The sequence below is a fragment of the Mandrillus leucophaeus genome, unplaced genomic scaffold (genome assembly GCF_000951045.1).
Source record: "Mandrillus leucophaeus isolate KB7577 unplaced genomic scaffold, Mleu.le_1.0 Scaffold82, whole genome shotgun sequence".
Lineage (NCBI taxonomy): Eukaryota > Metazoa > Chordata > Mammalia > Primates > Cercopithecidae > Mandrillus > Mandrillus leucophaeus.
The window spans coordinates 170,196-188,603 of NW_012108919.1; the positions used below are offsets into that span (position 1 = coordinate 170,196).

General features: G+C 48.4%; 2 protein-coding genes across 3 annotated transcripts in view; one reads left to right on the forward strand and one right to left on the reverse strand.

Moving 5' to 3' along the window:
• PFKP (phosphofructokinase, platelet) overlaps positions 1-4,614 on the forward strand; it is an 85,897-nt gene extending 81,283 nt beyond the window's left edge. For both annotated transcript variants that reach the window (XM_011967905.1, XM_011967904.1), the window contains exons 18-22: positions 223-284; positions 1,048-1,159; positions 2,370-2,469; positions 3,550-3,652; positions 4,264-4,614. In XM_011967905.1, the coding sequence (XP_011823295.1) occupies positions 223-284; positions 1,048-1,159; positions 2,370-2,469; positions 3,550-3,652; positions 4,264-4,393 (507 nt within the window). In that variant the 3' untranslated portion in view covers positions 4,394-4,614. The remainder of the gene's footprint in view (positions 1-222; positions 285-1,047; positions 1,160-2,369; positions 2,470-3,549; positions 3,653-4,263) is intronic.
• A 916-nt stretch (positions 4,615-5,530) lies between these two features.
• Positions 5,531-18,408, reverse strand: part of PITRM1 (pitrilysin metallopeptidase 1) — a gene marked incomplete at its 5' end in the record, with an annotated part of 46,599 nt that continues 33,721 nt past the window's right edge. Inside the window, 11 exons of the mRNA XM_011967942.1 lie at positions 5,531-5,927; positions 6,026-6,128; positions 6,710-6,855; positions 8,447-8,572; positions 10,668-10,780; positions 11,515-11,589; positions 13,158-13,278; positions 14,728-14,828; positions 15,279-15,444; positions 15,694-15,770; positions 15,878-15,998. Coding sequence (XP_011823332.1) covers positions 5,834-5,927; positions 6,026-6,128; positions 6,710-6,855; positions 8,447-8,572; positions 10,668-10,780; positions 11,515-11,589; positions 13,158-13,278; positions 14,728-14,828; positions 15,279-15,444; positions 15,694-15,770; positions 15,878-15,998 — 1,243 coding nt within the window. The remainder of the gene's footprint in view (positions 5,928-6,025; positions 6,129-6,709; positions 6,856-8,446; positions 8,573-10,667; positions 10,781-11,514; positions 11,590-13,157; positions 13,279-14,727; positions 14,829-15,278; positions 15,445-15,693; positions 15,771-15,877; positions 15,999-18,408) is intronic.

Sequence of the window (18,408 nt, forward strand, 5' to 3'; positions counted from 1 at the left end):
TGAGGGCTGCTCACCTGAGTGCCCTGCGCTCGGCATTCATTGCCACAGACGTGCTCTTGCCGCCTGGGGAAGGCTCGCCGAGACCCGAGCTGTGAGAGCTTGCAGCCTCCTTGGCCACGCTCACCACCATGCGTGGTTGGCACTTCCCGCCCTGCAGGGCCTGGCACACAGTAGCTGCTGAGCAGAAATTTATTGTCTGATTAACAAAATACTCTTTTCCAGTCCAATGTGGAGCACCTGACGGAGAAAATGAAGACCACCATCCAGAGGGGCCTTGTGCTCAGGTGAGCGAGACACCAGGGCTGATCTTACGGTCACCGTCACACCGCGGTTCTTAGATTCTGGTCTGTGACTTTGGGCTGGATGAGTGGTGATTTCTTTGCCACCGGAGTGCACTACACGCTGAGCAGATGCAGAAGAGAGTGGTGGTGCGTTGCTCTAAAGACTTGCCCACATTTAGACAACTAAAATTTTTGCTTTATAGTCTTACTCTTTTAGATATCTCGCAATCATTTCTCTAATTAGCACCTGATGTTTATGAAGGAAGAAGGAAATACAGTCATCCCTCTTAGCCTCAGGGAATGTGTCCCAAGACTCCAGTGGGTGCCTGAACCTAAGGATAGTACCCGCCCCCTGTATACATGAGGGGGTGGGTACTGATAACCATCTGATAACCAAGGCGGCTACTGACTCAGGGGCAGGAGGCACAGACAGCATGGAGACTCAGGGCACAGGGATGATTCGCGTTCTGGGTGGCACAGAGCAACACAGCACGAGATTTCATCACACAGAATGGTGTGCAATTTAAAACTTATATATTTATTTCTGGAATTTTCCATTTAATATTTGTGGCCCTCAGTTGACCACTTGACCATGGGTAGCTGAAACTGCAGAAAGCCAAACCGTGAACTGGAGGGACTGGCGTTGATGCAGAATCACCGTAGGTCAGGGGACGCGGGAGGCCAGCCTCCCAGGGCCATCTCCCCAAGCAGGGGGCCACGTGCCCACTGCACACTCAACAAAGTGGCTCCTTCCTGCTTGTTTCAGAAATGAGAGCTGCAGTGAAAACTACACCACCGACTTCATTTACCAGCTCTATTCGGAAGAGGGCAAAGGCGTGTTTGACTGCAGGAAGAACGTGCTGGGCCACATGCAGCAGGTAGGCCCGAGACCGCATGAGGGGCCCGCAAGGCCACTGTCGCGTGATTTTTAAAGATTAGGGTCTTGTTTTAGCCATTTTAGGGGAAAATGTATAAGTAAATTCCAAGATGATAAAAAACATCTTAACTTTTGTTTTTTTGAGACAGAGTCTTGCTCTGTTGCCCAGGCTGAAGTGCAGTGGCACGATCTTGGCTCACTGCAACCTCTGCCTTCCAAGGTTCGAGAGATTCTCCTGCCTCAGCCTTCCAAGTAGACGGGAGTACAGGCGCCCCACGCCCAACTAATTTTTGTATTTTCAGTAGAGATGGGGTTTCACCGCATTGGCCAGGCTGGTCTCAAACTCCTGACCTCAGGTGATTCGCCCACCTCAGCCTCCCAGAGTGGTGGGATTACAGGCGTGATCCACCGTGCCCAGCCAAAACATCTAAACTTTTAAGTCATGCCAAACATCACCAGCTTTAGGATTCTTTTGTTGGTGAGGTTTGAGCAATGGGGATTTTAAGGGAGCTGTCAGCTTTCATGAGAACAATGACAACCCCATTACTTGGAAATGCTTATTCAAATTAAACACTTCATCAAGTTAAAAACTGGAGCTTCCTCAGATTTAAAATGGATTATCAGACATGTAATATACTTAACACTCACCCCAAATCAGAATGACCTGGAATGAGCTGCATGCAGGCACACGCATGTCATGAGCTGAGCCTGGGACACAGCAGTCCAGGCCTCCTAACTGGCACACACTCCTTCCTCACCACCTCCTATTCTTTATACTTTTAAACCAGAGCCCGTGAATTTATTCCAGAGAGCTCATGAATCCCCTGAAATGATGATGAAATAGTAGGCGTATGAATGATTTTGTTAAAGAATCCACAACGGTTATCAGGTTCTTAAAGCTGCGACCCATCCCCACCCCAGATGAGTTTATGAAATCCTGATTGAAGATTTTAAAATATTGGAGATTGTTAGTTGACTCGTTCCATTTATTGAAATCCTCCTCTTACTGGGCAGGGGGAACACTTGCTACTTGTGCTTCACAGGCTGAGTTCAGACTACAGGAATCACAGATCTTGTTTTGTTCTGTTCCAGCTATCCATAAAGACCTAGAAATAAAAACATGAATTCTGTGAAATAGAAATCGTCATTTCTATTTAACAGCAAAGTGTTACTGTGTAACTGATATTTCATATGACTCTAACCACCAACAGGGTGGGGCACCCTCTCCATTTGATAGAAACTTTGGAACCAAAATCTCTGCCAGAGCTATGGAGTGGATCACTGCGAAACTCAAGGAGGCCCGGGGCAGAGGTAAGGGGTCCGGGGAGGGAGGCCGTCTGCCTTGGTGAAAATGCTGTCCTACCGGGGAGAAGTAGGGTGTGCTGGTTCCTTCTTCAGTCCAGTACTGAGCTGCGTGTGATGTTCTAACTCCTGCTGGTCCCTGAGCATTGCTATTTAACCAACCGTGGACTCCTGGGATAAGGTCAGCTTGGGCATGGGTGACATGTTCTCTTTGATCACTGCTAGATTCAACCTGCAGTTCCCCTCACAGTTTAAGTGGGGCCTTCTATTTTTTGGATGTTTGGTAGGACAACCTCCTTGGGACTCCATCCGTCAGAACTTCCAGTTTTGAGGAAGATTTGGCTGCTGAATGAATTGTTCATGTTTGTAGAACTATGCATGTTTTTCCTTAAATCAGTTTTGCAAGTTACATATTCTAACAAATCTTTAGATAAACTGAAAAGTTTTAAAAAACATGACATTTTGTATAATACTCTTGTTAATGGTTCCAATGTGGCTGGTCCCCACTCATTCCTGAGTGGCTGTTTGTGCCAGCATCTTTCTCGCCCCCACCCCCCTCAGCTTTCTTCAGTCATACCAGATGTGTGCTTTTCTTAGGGCAAACCATTATCACTGCCAACGTCCGACATAGAATAATGACAGTCTACAAAAGCATTGATGTGAATAGTTTCAATTGGTTTGTCTTTTTGAAGAACTGACTGATTCGTTCTACATCGATTTTCTTTTGCTAATTTAGCTATGGATGCTTCTCGCCTCTCAGTGTGTATTCGTGAGCATCAATTTTTTATTAGTGTTTTGTCGTAATTTAAGCTAATTTCCCTATTCTACTATTTAGTGAAAAATTCTCTCCACTGAGGGAAAACACAAAAGCTGCTTTCCAGGAAGCCATCAGGGCGATCCCACAAAAGCAGAGCTGCGCAAGCCCAGGCCAGGTGCTGGCCACACTGCGCGGCTGTTCTCAGCCTCACCCGGGCTTCCAGGCCAGGTTCAGCATGGTTCCCAGGAATCTCACTTCTCATCTCGCCTCGTGATTCTGCTCTCCCGCCACCCATGTGACAGGGTGTTAATCTTTTTTTAAACCTTTTATAGGAAAAAAATTTACCACCGATGATTCCGTTTGCGTGCTGGGAATAAGCAAAAGAAACGTTATTTTTCAACCTGTGGCAGAGCTGAAGCAGCAAACGGATTTTGAGTAAGTTGGGGTCTTATTGCCTTAGCAAACCCAGCCAATGTGAGTACAGGACAGGGGAATGGCCACTGCTGTTGCTTTCGACAACTCATTCAGTGGTTTGAGAAACTAGCTTTTCTGAAGCTCAGTGAAAAAATACTAGGTCTTGGCCAGGCTGGTGGCTCATGCCTATAATCCCAGCACTTTGGGAGGCCTAGGTGGGTGGATCACAAAATCAAGAGATAGAGACCAGCCTGGCCCACATGGTGAAACCCCGTCTCTACTAAAAATACAAAAATTACCCGGGCGTGGTGGTGTACACTTGTAGTCCCAGCTACTCGGGAGGCTGAGGCAGGAGAAATCGCTTGAACTCGGGAGGCAGAGGTTGCAGTGAGCCGAGATTGCACCACTGCTCTCCAGCCTGGGGACAGAGCAAGACTCTGTCTCAAAACAACAACAAAAAACCACCACTAGGTCTTTGGGAAGAAGTTTTAAAAATATAAAAACAATGGTTTCATTTGACCCTGAAATTAAGATTCAGCCGACCCTACAACCCTCGTGTTTCTGGCAAGGCCACTCACTGTGCTGGCCGTGGGATCTCTCAGCCTCACTGCTGTCCCCCCATCCCTCCACAGGCACAGGATTCCCAAAGAACAGTGGTGGCTCAAGCTACGGCCCCTCATGAAGATCCTGGCCAAGTACAAGGCCAGCTACGACGTGTCGGACTCAGGCCAGCTAGAGCACGTGCAGCCCTGGAGCGTCTGACCCAGTCCTGCCTGCATGTGCCTGCAACCTGGACTCACCGTGGACCATCTGTTTTTGTAACACTTAAGTTATTTATCAGCACTTTATGCAAGTATTATTGACAATACCTAACCAGCAAGCACCTGTCACCGCCCGTGTGCCCCACCAGCTCCAGTGCGTGCCGTCTGTGGACTGTCTCATGCTTTCAGATGTGCGTATTAAACGTTTGCCTACAACTCCAACAGTCCTCCGTTTTCGTTTTTTAAGTAGGAGATTAAAACCTCAATCTATGGGTGGCTACTAATGGTTTTCTCAGCAGTTTTGTGGGCAAAGATTATAAAAATATTTTTAGAGATCACTGAACTATGCATAAGTCATAAAAGGAGAACAATGCCAGTAGTTTACACAGGCCAAGGGGAACGCCATGTTTATTACCATTACATATTTGCCATGTGTCAGTTTCCATCCACAGCAGCAGGCCAGGACCCTGGGCCTCGACCCCAAGCTCTTGCTCTCCTTAGAAAGTAAAAGAGAACACATGAATCTTACCTACTCGGCCTCTTGATTGCAATCCTAGCTGCATGCTAAAACCACCAAGGTGGGGGTTCGAAAAATCTGATAGCCAGTTTCTCATCCAGTCCAAGCCATGGTCCTCGCTGGGACCTAGGTTGGAACTCTCCGATGACTCTTGCCAGAGTAGACATGGGTGCTGGGGTGACGGCCCTGCCGCCCTCGTGGACCCCCCCTCCTGTCGGGACAGCGTTTCTGCCTCCTAGCTCTAGTCTGCAAGAGACCACAGCTGTGCCTCAGAAACGGTGGCGGAGAGCTGTGTGGAGGGAGAGGAGACGCCGAAAACAAGCTGTTTGGGAAATCAGAGTCCAACGGCCAAGAGCTGGCATGGAGGCTTTCCTTTCTGGCTCTGTGAAGACGAAGCGAGCGCTTACTCACCCCAGCCCACCTGCTTCTCAGGACTGCTTCCATCCGGCCGCCCCGCTGAACTTCCGTCTGTTAGGAGGACGCTCCCACAGGGCCTCGGTGTGATTGAGTTTCATGAATCGGCACAGGCAGGCATGGGACACCTTTGTGTACCTTTTCATTTTACTTCTGTTTTTTAGTAAAGGCCCTAAATGCTACTTAAAATAATGACTCAAGCAGAGGTTAAGTCAGAGTTGCCCTTTATTTTTAGATTCTTAAAATAAATATTCTAGAATTGAGGTAAAACAAGCCTTTCTGTCAGTAGAAAGTGAAAATTCTACGTGGTGCATCTTTGGCATTTCATGCATGACTATTTCAATGGACATCTTCCTGGTCGCTCTTAAGATTGACTTGCCAGTCTGTGGCAACACCTTAAGAATGACATAATATTCTTGGAAAAAGCAGTAGCATTTCTGACTTTTCATATTCAGCTCTAGAGGCCTGTTCTCTCAGGGGCTCCTGCGCAGTCGGGGGCACCAGGGCTGCTCATCTGATGAGCCAGGATGGGTCCTTGGCGATTTTGGGGTTCTCGGGTCCAAGTATGGCCAGGCCATGCGTGCTCTTCCCAGTGCCGAGGTACCTGAGAGGAAGGCAGGCGAGGTCAGCAAGGACTGGCTTCTGCGTCAGTGCTGTTAAGGCCTCCAATCCCAGGCGCTGTCTCCCGCACTCCCCACTCACCTATCGCTCACAGCCAGGAGCTTGTCGTGGCTGACGGCGAAGAGCTGCTCCCTGTGGGCCTGCTTCATCTCATCCGAGAGGCCATACAAGAAGTGGTCCATTCCTAGAAGACAAACCACAGGCACAGTGGGGCTGCCGCCCAGGAGCTCGCACAGTGGGCTGTGCCCTCGTGTCCCGGAGGGGACAGGTGCATCTCACTGTTACTTCACGTACGTGTTTCAACCACAGGGACATGTCTAACAGCCCAGAGATCACACCCTGACCTCCAGCTCCCACGAGCCACGCTGACTCTTACCAAGGCCTGCTTCTGCAGTGTGGATGCAGTCAGGGCTGCGTGAGGCTGATAATGCTGTGAGCAAAAGTGGCTCTACAGAGTAATGTGGCCAGGCCTGGGCCGTGCCCACATCGTCCTTCCACCCTAATGAGCCCAGACACTGCCGTGGGTTGGCCCCACTGGGCCTCAGGTCAGTAAAACTGAAATGACAGGATGCACTCTTCTCGCCCGGATGTCCGGAAGCGTGTTTCCAAGGCCAATGTTTAGGGTGTCAGACGTGGAAATCGTATCACAGGCAAGGACGGAGACGCCAGAAGCTGGTGCTCCTGCCTGTGCAAGAGGGACTCGGAAAACAGCAACGTCATCTGCGAGGCTGTGGACTGAGATTCTCGCTGTTACACTCACAATACCTTTGTCCGAAGGAGCGACAGGGGCATCTACGGTTGAGAAGACAGAAAGTTTGGCTTCGTCGATGTCTTGCTGTGTGAATTTTCCAGACTTTGCCCAGTCAACAGCCTTCCCAAAAGATTGGAGCGTCTCTATTGTATTTGGGTCCCTAGGAAACCCAGAGAAATAAACAGGCAAGCATTTTACCAACGGACAAGTTTATGACAAACCTGTGACTTAACAGTTCACCATCTTCTATGGGTTAACAGCTCTATTTTACATCTGATCTAGTCCAAACAGCCGCCTGACAAATTGCTCAATTACTCTCAGTGGAAATTTAAATCCCATCACATAAGACTTTCAACACGTTCTCCCTCTTAGACAGGGGCTGTCTGCATAACGTCCTCCCCAGACTATTTAAATCCACCTCTCTGTGACCTCATCAGGAGAGGAAAGGTGTGGAGGGTGGGGGCAGGTCAAGATTACAAGGAAATTACAGAAGACTCACAAAATTAAGCAAACAAAGGTTTTCCTTTAATCTCCCTTAAGGACACACCCAGGGTAGTACAGGAATCAGCCTGAGGGGGCCGATCCAGACTTCCCTTTGTGTAAATGGAAAGAGCCCAGCCCTCCCTCCACCCTGACTCACAGCTGCAGAGGGGCTGTGAGCTGCTTCCCCATCCTTGTCTAGAAGAGTGGCTTCCAGCACAGCAAGGGGGAGAACTCAGCAGCGTGGCAACGGCTACCGACTTCTCTACCTACGTGCCTGCTTACCTACCTACCTAATCTATCTCTGCATCCATGAGCCAGGCTCTCACTCTGTCGCCCAGGCTGGCGTGTGGTGGCACAATCTGCTGACTGCAGCTTCAACCTCCCTAGGCTCAAGGGATCCTCCCGCCTTAGCCTCCTGTAGCTAGGACCACAGGCACTTGCCACCACGGGTGGCCAGCTCCTTCTTAAAAAGTGTTATATGTTCTCTTGGGCAGCAAAGCTATAGACAATTAAGAATTTATTGTTTTAGAGTAACGGTGTTATGTTTATGAAAGCTAACAGTTGCATCCACATCAGGCACCTCCAACTGAAATGAGCTAAGAATGTTCTCAGGCTGTATTGCAGCCCCCCAGAGCAGGGTTGCAACCTCAGACAGCCACTATGGATACTGTGTTTTTCTCCTATGCCTATGAAAAAGTGTATAGATTAGGTGCAGCAAAATATTAACAAAATACAACAATTATACTGTAATAAAAGTTATGCTAAGTAAAACAAGGGTTCTGTGAACAGAAGCTCTTGGATATCCACAGTGTATCTGATAACCTAGATGGCTACTGAGTGACCAACAGGCAGGTACCGTAGACAGCGTCAGCTTTCATCCCACTGCTTAGAAGAATGGTGTACAATTTAAAACTTCGGAAGTGTTTATGTCTGGAACTTTCCATTTAATATTTTCAGACCGAGGGTGACTGGGTAATAAACCGTGGAAGGCAAAACCATGGATGGAGGCACTACCGTGTTCTGCCAAAATATGCTGGCTTAAGCCAGGGTTTACTGCAGGCAGAATGCTTCCCGTTTAGGCTGCTAGCCCCAATCCTTGCACCAGAAAGGACACTGCTGGGTGTGGCTAAGTGCTCGAGAAGTGAAAAGCAGCACATAGAACAACTTTTGTCTAAAGTTCACTGCAGTAGAAGAAAATGACAGATAATCATGAGTAGAAAACTGAAACACCGTGTGCGTCCCAATGTGTGAACTGGAGCAAAGCTCACCTGTAAGAGTAAAGGGTGAAAACCCCGCTGTGGCTGAGTTTTGCGCCTCCACCGTAAGCGCCACCTTTTTCTCGAATTTCCGTATGCAAGAATTTAGCAGTCATCAAACGTGCAAGGATTTTAAGACTAAAATGAACGAGTAAAAAATGCAAGTTAAAAACACCATGGCTGATAAAAAGCATATAGACAATGAAGTAATTATTGGATTAAGTGAAAATGAAAATAAAATCAAGTTTTAAAATAATGCCGTATAAATTACGGTCCCATTTTTTGGTCTTGTTTTTTAAGAGATGGGGTCTCACTGTGTCCCCAGGCTGGAGTGCATAAGTGCAATCACAGCTCACTGCAGCCTAGAACTCCTGGGCTCAAGGGATCCTCCCACCAGTCTCCTGAGTAGCTGGGCCTACAGATGCGTGCCACCACGCCTATTTTTACAGTTTCTGTAGAGGCAGGGTCTAGCTTTGTTGCCCAGGCTGGTCTCAAACACCTGGCTTCAAGTGATCCTCCTAACTTCAAAGTGCTGGGCTTACAGGCATGAGATTTTCTTTTTAATTAACAAAAACTAAAAAGCACAAGGAAGCACAATTTTCAAGCAGTTGGCTTGGATTACAGGGTCGAAGGGAGAGGTGGTGGGGAGGGAATCTAACACTTCCAGCACCACACTGCTTAACTTGTTCCAATGCATATGTGGCATTTTTAGAATCTGGTAAAGCAGAAAGAGGTTATTTCTATTGTAAAGGCAAATGTGCAAATGAACATTTAAATGTCTCACATCAGAATGTGGAAAAAAAAGGAAACTGAAGTCAAACTCTGAGTATAGGAATCCCTTAAGAAAACACTCTCTCCGATAAAGCACATTTCTAGGAACGGGGCTGATTTCCTCTGCCTTCCACTGCGAACGGTGACATCACATTCTAGATGATTCTAGAACACATCCACCTCCGACAGAAGGCAGGCAGACAATGATGGTAGCGTCTGCAGCAAAGACACAGGCTCCTTAAAGACGCCCGTGGCGAGATCAGCCCCGGGTCACCACTTCCACAGATGTGCCATTTCCCAAAGCAGATGAAGGGGGTCAAATAGGCCAGGTGGGAAATCAAGGAAGGAGTGGGCATGTTCCAAGGGGCTGTGCTGGGAGAAGTCACGACCATCTCGTGTGGGCCCTCCAGGAGAAACCCAGCACCACTCGGGTGGCTGGGTCGCCGTCAGTTGGGACCAGCGAGGTTGGAGCCAGACCCTGGGGGTCTCCTCCTTGGTTTAGTCCCTCATGGGGGTAGCTGCCTGGGACAAGGATACAGGAAGTGAATTTCCGGGATATAACGTGTATGCACAGATCTGTGTCATCCACACCCAATTGACGGGTCCCCAAAGGTGCATGTCTATCAACCTGTCCTCCTGGTCTGGCCAGTTTCCGCAGATGGGATGAACACAGCCGAGGGGTAGCCACACTTCAGAAGAAGGGGCTGGAGGGCCAGTCCGTAGGCTGCAAACTCCCTCGCCCCACGCCACTTTGGGAACAGGCCTGACCCTCACTCTCGGCTGTGGCTTCGGCCGCTCAACCCAGGGCCTCCTTCTCTGAGCTTCTGACTTGGTGGGGAGACAGGGGAGGCAAACTCCTCAGAGGGACTGTGAGGCGGCCTCCAGCCCTGCCATCTGCAGGGCTCTGCAGGACCACCCGGTTTCTCCCCACCGTCCTGTCCCTCTGTGGCCCTGGGTCAGGCACCCCCCATCCACCCACAGTCTGGCTCATGAGGTTCTCCTGCAGCCCCCATGGCTGCCTGGGTCACCTCCCACTCTCCCTTGTGGCTTCGTGTCTTGATCTACCTTTGCTGTCATTCCATGCATCTGTCCTCACGAAGGCTTAATCTACCATGTTTATCAGAGGTCTCAGCCTAAATCCATTCAATTTTTACCTAGAGATGAGAGGAGTACATGGGGCATTTTGAAAGGAGTCTGTGTTTAGGGTCATAAATATCTGTTTTGTTTATAGGACTCAATAATAGAAATTGTTTAGAAAAATGACAGGCTCTAAAGCTGGGCCTTTGTTCATAAAGCCTCTGCTGTTTAAAGAGGCCGCTCGTAGACTCACACAGCCCCAGGTCCAACACTCAGAGTCAGTGCACTCTTCCTGTGCTAAAACATGCCCTGTGAACTCGAACAGGCTTGACCAGCTGCTTCCATAAGGCTCAGGCCTGAGAGGTCCCGACCTCCACCCTCCCACCTGGCATGATCTGGGTCCGTGTAGGGGACAGTTCGGATGCATTCGCCCACATAATTCACCGGGAAGGGCATCAGGAAGTGAGTCTTCATCTGCCAGGGCTTGAAGGTGGGTTCCTGAGGGACAAGGTGTGGTCAGAGGCGGCCGTGCTGCCACGCACCACCCACGACGCTGGGACTGAACCCATCTCAGCGGTCCCATCTCCGTGACAGTCTGCAGCCAGGTGCTGGGACGCAAGAGCAAGGCACTGCAGTTACGTCGCTCCACACTATTTCTCACTGTAAAACGGACATGAAGTCCTCCGATCTTGACGTGATGCTTTAAAGTATACTGTTCAATTAAAAACATTTCATTCTATACCACTTATATCATAGTTATATATTTATGTTTCATATCATATTATACCATAGGAATATGTTAAATCACTCGACTCCACAAGGAACCAAACCAAACAGCATCAGCACCAGGCTGAGTAGGGGAAAGGATCTGTCAGGCTGCCCCACTGGAGTCGACTTGGCTCAGGAGCTACGTTCAAAGGAGGGTGAGTTGCCCGGGAGGAGACTGCACGGAGCAGTAGCCCTCTTCCTGGGCACAGGAAAGACGCACCCTGTACCAGGGGCCGCACCTCCTCGGCACAGGAGGACACACTCCCACCAGGGCCTTCACTCAGCACTGTCTCAGAGAGAAAAGGCTCAGGGTGGCAGTGACCAAGGACGCACTGAACTCGCAAGTCTAGGGACACGCCAGCCCCACGGACAGGCGGACGGAGGAACGTTCACCATCAGCGGCAGACACAGCCGTGGAGGGAAGCACCCGCCTGCTGGGAACCCAGATGGGCTGTGGTTCTTACCATGACCAGCTTCCTAATGATCTGGGAGCCGTGGAGAACGTGGGCATCTCCACCAGAGCTGCTGGGCACAGGTTTCTGAAAATCAAGTTTCCAAGAGAAAAGACAAAAATTCAGAACTCACTTGAAATATATAAGAAGGAACAGTGGGCCGGGCACGGTGGCTCACGCCTGTAATCCCAGCACTTTGGGAGGCCGAGGCGGGAGGATCACGAGGTCAGGAGATCGAGACCACCCTGGCTAACACAGTGAAACCCCGTCTCTCCTAAACATACAAAAAACTAGCCGGGCAAGGTGGCGGGCGCCTGTAGTCCTAGCTACTCAGGAGGCTGAGGCAGGAGAATGGCATAAACCCGGGAGGCGGAGCTTGCAGTGAGCTGAGATCCGGCCACTGCACTCCAGCCTGGGTGACAGAGCGAGACTCTGTCTCAAAAAAAAAAAAAAAAAAAAGAAGGAACAGAGTTTATAAAATTCACAGAGCTAATATAACAAGTGTTAGGGCAGACTTGTTTAAGTGTTTTAAATAATAAACGCTTAAAAAAAAAAAAGGACAGAAAATAAAAATAGGCTGGGCACAGTGGCTCATGCCTAGAATGCCAGCACTTTGGAGGCTAAGGTGGGAGGACTGCTTGAGTCCAGGAGTTTGAGACCAGCCTGGGCAATGTAGTAAGCCCCCATCTCAACAAAAAAATTTTTAAAAATTAGCTGGGCACAGTGGTGCACACCTATAGCCCCAGCTACTTGCGAGGCTGAGACGGGAGGATCACTTGTGCCCAGGTCACGGCTGCAGCTAGTTGTAATGGCACCACTGCACTCCAGCCTGGGTGCCAGAGTGAGACCCTGTCTCAAAATAACAAAAACTAAAAACAGAAAGTGAGTAAAAGAAATTAAGAAAATTTTAAAATAAATTTTCAGACAGTCAAGGAAAAGGTAGCCTTGTTATACAGTACAAAGAAAATATTTTAAGCTTTCTTTCTGCACTTTCTCGTCATTCATCTGTGAAATCAAGAGGGCACGTAGTGAAAGGGCTGCAGGCAGAGGGGCCTGGAGCAGCAGGAGGCCACCTGCCATGGGCTCCACTCCCAGAGGCCAACAGAGACACCACACCCAGAACTGAACCAGGGATACGCAGACACCAAAGCAGAAGACGTGAGCGCCAACCTCGTCCACTGAGGAGCATGGCTTCTCTACTGACATCCATGAACTAGCCTACAGTTCTCTTTGTAAGTTAATCAAATTTACTAAATTAGTTATCACCAACATCACTGTTCTATGTCAAATCCATGGATTCGGGAGTCATAGAAACAGCAGGAAAGCAGCCTTCTTGAGGCCATGGTTTTGGGCCATTCTTATGCCAGCATATCCCAGGCGAAGTCTGTTTTCCTATCAGACTACTCACTGCAAAGCACAGAAGTGAATGCAGCATCTAAGGCCACACCACAGAGTCTGAACTCACTTAACTGGGCCAACACTGGACAACATATTTAATCCTCCTGAACCTGAGTTGCTTCATCTGCGTAACGGGGGATATGAACCCCGACGCGCTGGACTATTCTGAGAATTGAGTTAATACGTGTAAAACATGACAGCTGCTCCTGGCACCTGCCAGGCGCTCACCAGGCGCCAGAACCACCATCAGCGCATACCTCGACCGTGTGTGGGCGCACAGGCCTCCGTTCCTTCTTACTCCGACCGATGCTTCTAAGGAAGTCTTCGACCACTTTTTCTGTCCGAGACATCTGCTGAGGAGTCGCATTCACTGAACACCTGTTTTAAAAATTACGTATACATAAAACCATTGTTAGAAAAAACAGTTTTAGTAATTCATCACATTTTGTATAATAACTCAATGATGTTGGTTTTATAGAAAATAATGTTCAAAGTGTTAAAACAAACAGCAGCCGAATGTGGAAATACCACAGCCGCCTCCCTGCTCTGCAGTGCTTCAGGTTATCAAGAGATTTCCGCACAGTCAATGTGGCAGCTAATGAAGCCGCCCAGAGGCAGAGCCTGAGACCCTAAACTCCTGTTCTTCCGAAGAGCAAAGAAAATACAGAGACTATTAAGATCTGCTAACCATGCCTTCGGAACCACGCTATCAAAACACTGACAGCTTTCAACATTGCTGTCCAGAAGTCATCCATTTGAAAATGTGAACTGGTTGTTAAAGCAGAACATTATAAAGTGCAAAAAATTACCATGCTCTCAAAGTTACATGAAAACATAACTCTCCCAAATTCTACAGAATTGCAAATGCTACTACCACATGAAATCTACTTGAACTCTACAGTGCATTGACCGAGTGTATATTTTTCCTTTTGGCTGTAAATCCTAAACTTACTCTGGTTAAAGTAACAGCAGGTACCATTATATTAATACTAACTATATCCCAGGCATGTATGCTGCCTTGCAGATATTCTTTTATTCCTTAAGATAAACCTGCAAAGGAAGGTTTTATGGAGGAGGAAGCAGAAGGCCCCAGTGGGTCAGCTGCCCAGGACCTCCTAGGTGCGAGCGTGAGTGCTGACCTGGCACCAGAAGCCAGGCCGGCCTGAGCCCAATGCCAGGAGCCCCTGATCGCCAGGCTTCACCTCTGCCCACCCACAGACCGCCCTGTAGAATCTGCCAGGGATTCACAAGACATGACTGGCAAAAGGCATCAGGACTCTCTGTGAAGAAGGACAAGTGACTTCAGCAAACATTTTCTTGTTAAGTACTGACGAATACATCAATGTCACTGACAATAAGATGCTGAAAATAAAACTGTCAACCATTTTTAAACTTCATTCATGCTCACACACCTCAGGGCACATAAGGCCAACTGCAGGTGTAGGACTGAGCTGCCAGATATTTCCTCAAAGCATCACAGAATTATATAAGAAACTGTACTTTTACTCTGACCTTCGGCAAGCTCACCCTTACGCATATCTCAGTTACAGACCATTTGCTTTTGGAAGCAACATAACTACTGCTCTCAACCTATTTGCACTTCTAGAACAAAATTAGCCTGCTTTCTTCCCCATCTCCTACAACTTTTAATAAGCTTAAAATATTTTTTTCTTAGTTTATTAGAATACTTGACATCTACAATAAATTCTGTAACCTTTACCTTTACCAAGCACTTTCTATCTTGAAGTTTCTACAAGTAAAAAATACCTAAAAACTATGCTTCATAGAATGAATCATAAAATATTTAGAAACAAATCACAAATGCACCTCATATTATCACCATTTAACAGGTGTTTCTTGATACGCGGGAGCTTCCTCAGGATGGGTTTGATGTCTGTCATTTCTGCAATCCTCTTCATCAGTCGCACCTGAGCCAGAGAAAGCTCGCTCACAGAGAGGCAGAGGCCAGGACAGACCCAGAGGAAGCTCGCTCAGAGAGAGGCAGAGGCCAGGACAGCCCCAGAGGAAGCTCGTTCACAGAGAGGCAGAGGCCACGACAGACCCAGAGGAAGCTCGCTCACAGAGAGGCAGAGGCCACGACAGACCCACTCAGTGTGAACCAAGCACCCGTGACATCAGAACCCTGCATCGGCAGGGGTTATGTGTGCAAGTGTGTGGCTTGAGGAGGGCTGGAACTGGGGTGCAGGGTGGTACAAAGAAGAAGATGAGTTAAAACCAATCAATCAATTCTTCCCCATATTTGGTCAGTTAGAAAGTTAGCATTTCTGGGACATAAGTTAATGTATCCCCAAAGAAATCAGTAACTCTGGAATATGTGGCTAAACCAGAGTAACAGAGGTTCCTTCCAAGCTTCTTACCTGATCCATCCCGCTGAAGGTCTCCTGCAGGTCCCCTGCAGGCGTGAGGGTCCGGCCTGCCCTGATGGAAGCGTACAGGTGTCCAGAGTCGGGAATTCCGTTGGCGAGCTCCTGGGCGGTCATCTTCACCAGCACCTTGAAGTGCTCCTCTTCTTCAAAGCACGGGCTATGGAAAAAGGAGAAGAAATTCCTGGAGACCCATTCATCGTGTCCCTTCAGTATCGTGGAAAGTTGATTAAATGTAAGTTTGCAGACTACTTTAACGACCAAAGAAATTTTATAAGTCCATACGAACTACAAGTAAAAGTCAGACTTGGAAATCAACACACACAAGTAAGATTGTCTATTTTAAAGTACTTCAAATGAAGATCTCTAGTACACCCCAAGAATGGACAACTCTTGCAAATAAAGTTACTTGTTAAATATTTCACTCCACAGATGCATCATGTCTGGCAGGTTTCGATCCAGGCAGAGAGAGGAGAAAAGCACACCCTGAACCAAAGAAAACAGAGAAGAAAGGAATTAGGGCCGAATCAAACAGTGACAGACACTGGAGAAAAGCCTCCCACCGCAGCTGTCATCTGACGGTAACAGGCTACCTGCTCGTAGGTGTCCATGTGCGAGTCGTCGGGGAGCACGTGGGGAGAAGCGCTCATCCCTCCGGTCTTCAGTTCTATCTGCTGAGCCTGCTCCCGGTAGTCAAGAAGGCCGCAGCCCAGCCTGACACAGCAGAGAAGCACAGCCCCGATTACAAGGCAGTCCTTACTGAATCATTTTTAAAACCGTGCATCTTGAATTACAAGTTGCTGCCATTAATTGAATAACTGCAGCTTTGCCAACCTCTTCACAGTTCGAAGGTCATCAAGCAGGCACACGCTCTAACCTTTGCCCTCTAGAGTTCACGCGTCCCCTCCCCCAGGAAGACCCCAGTTTCTCCCGCCTGGGAAGTCAGTGTCCAGAGGCACAAGACACTTGGGTGGCCAGTGTCTGCACTCAAAACAACATTCTAAAATACGCATTTCCAGTTGTAAGCTTTTCAATAAATGCTTTATGAGGACTCCCTACTCTCTTCGCCCAGACCACTGTGAGACATACTTCCTTTGCTCAAATGTCTGGTAGCCTGGGCGAGGGAGTCCAAAGGCTAAAGACTTTTTAAATTTTTAAGAAAAGTATTTTCCTCTCAGCACTCACGCTTGTGAAAGAAACATTCACAGTGACACTGCTAATGCCAGAAATAACTGAGTCAAGGGAATGACCAGGAGGTGTTTTCTAAACTGCTACAAAAGGATGAACAGCGGCAGCCATATTTAAAAAGGCAGGGAACTTTCAAACCCATGAAGACATTTTCCCATCTGAGCGGACCCTCAGCCAGGGTGCAGAAGGTGTCACAGCCATACAGCTTTCTGCAGCACGCCGACAACTTCGTCTCCACAAAGGGAAGACCCCGGCTGCATGTCAGGTTGGGCAGTGGTCTCTGAAGCTGGCTGCAGGGTTCCCTGTCCCCCTATTATCCTGGATAGGAACGGGAGCCCACAGTCCTGTCTACTGCTTGTCCTGCAACCTCGGCCACAGCAGAGCTGGGCAAAAGGTCAAGTGTTGATGTGGGTACTCATGTGTGTGTTTCCAGACCTGTGCACACCCCACCTAGGGAGGACGCCAGCAACTGCAGGTCAGCTCGGAGGAGGAGCAACGCAGGCAGCAGGCACATCCAATTACTCACACTTTCAGATTAAACCGTCAACCCTTTCCAAAGCTTCACAGATTCATATGCTAAGATAGAGATCTCTAAGTATATCCTTACATTTTACTGTAGATTCATAAATATTTCAATGTAATATAGTAAGAAAATGTTACTTTCATAAAAAATTCTAAACCAATATATTGTACACCGTACTTACACACTAACATTGTAAGCTGTGATTCACTGAAGGTAATTCCTACTGATGCATTAGAACAACACAGATATGCACACAAAGCAGATGTTAGTAAGACACGCAAGGGTGTGCGATCATACTTGGTGAGGACGCTGCAGAAGAGGGGCACATAGGGCCTCAGCTCCTCGGGGAGTGTGTTCAGGCTGGAGAAGGCCCGGAAATACACCATGCCATTGGTGGGCTGGGCGCAGTACTGAACAGGGATATCTCCGGCTAGAAAAACAAAAAGGATTTAATTTTTATTGTTGCCAGTAAAATTTAAACCACTTATAATATTTAAAAAACGCTATTTATTGCTTTTCAAGCATGGAGGTTTAAGACTTATACTAGAGTTTATATAAACTTCTCTATTGTATTTTCATGATAAAAAACTGGAAGTGTCTTCAATAGTAAAGTAACCCGCGCTCTCCAAGGAAAGGGAAAGGAAGGACAGAACCACGACCTTCTGGTCTCACAACTGCAAGTTCCAGTTACCCAACCTCTCCCCGTCAACCAGAGAGAACTCCGACCAGGTGCCCCCAAGAACCCCCAGGCCCACATCGCACCCGTCCTCAGCGCTGCTCATCTTCCCCAACAGGCCCTGCCACCCTCTGGCCCCACAACAGAAGGCTGCCCCAGGGCCCCAAACAAGGCTCCTGGTGTCCCCCACCCACTCTTCCTGACCTCTTGAGGGGAGGGCTGGGCACTCAGCTTTGTACGTAGGTCCCTACCTAGCAGAGCGCCCTAGACCAGCGGAGGGACCAAGGCATGGAAGGATGACTGATTTATTCTCACTCTTAGCGAACACTTAATGAGATTCACAGACAAAATCTGCCAGGGTTAACAGATCAGAGAGATGTCAGCCTCGATTTCCACTCACATGCGCGCGCGCACACACACGAAAATAAACAGGATACAAACACGACAAGCGCTGTTAGAAGACAAAAGGCGGGCTGGAGATGCTTCACAGGACTCAGGGATGCCCAGGGTGAAATCCCATCCCTGTCCTCGAGGTGCAAGTGACAGCCATGCTGCCCTCAGCTCAGTCACGTCCGGCCACACCTGCTGGTAAGCTCAGCATCAACACCGTCCCAGGTGAGGTTACCCCAAAGACACCTCTCCAGCTACCAGCCAGGAGCGAGAGAGAAAGGAGGCACCCTGAGAACTCAAAAGCAGCGACAGACCATGGAACAAAAAGTACCACGGAACGAAAGGTG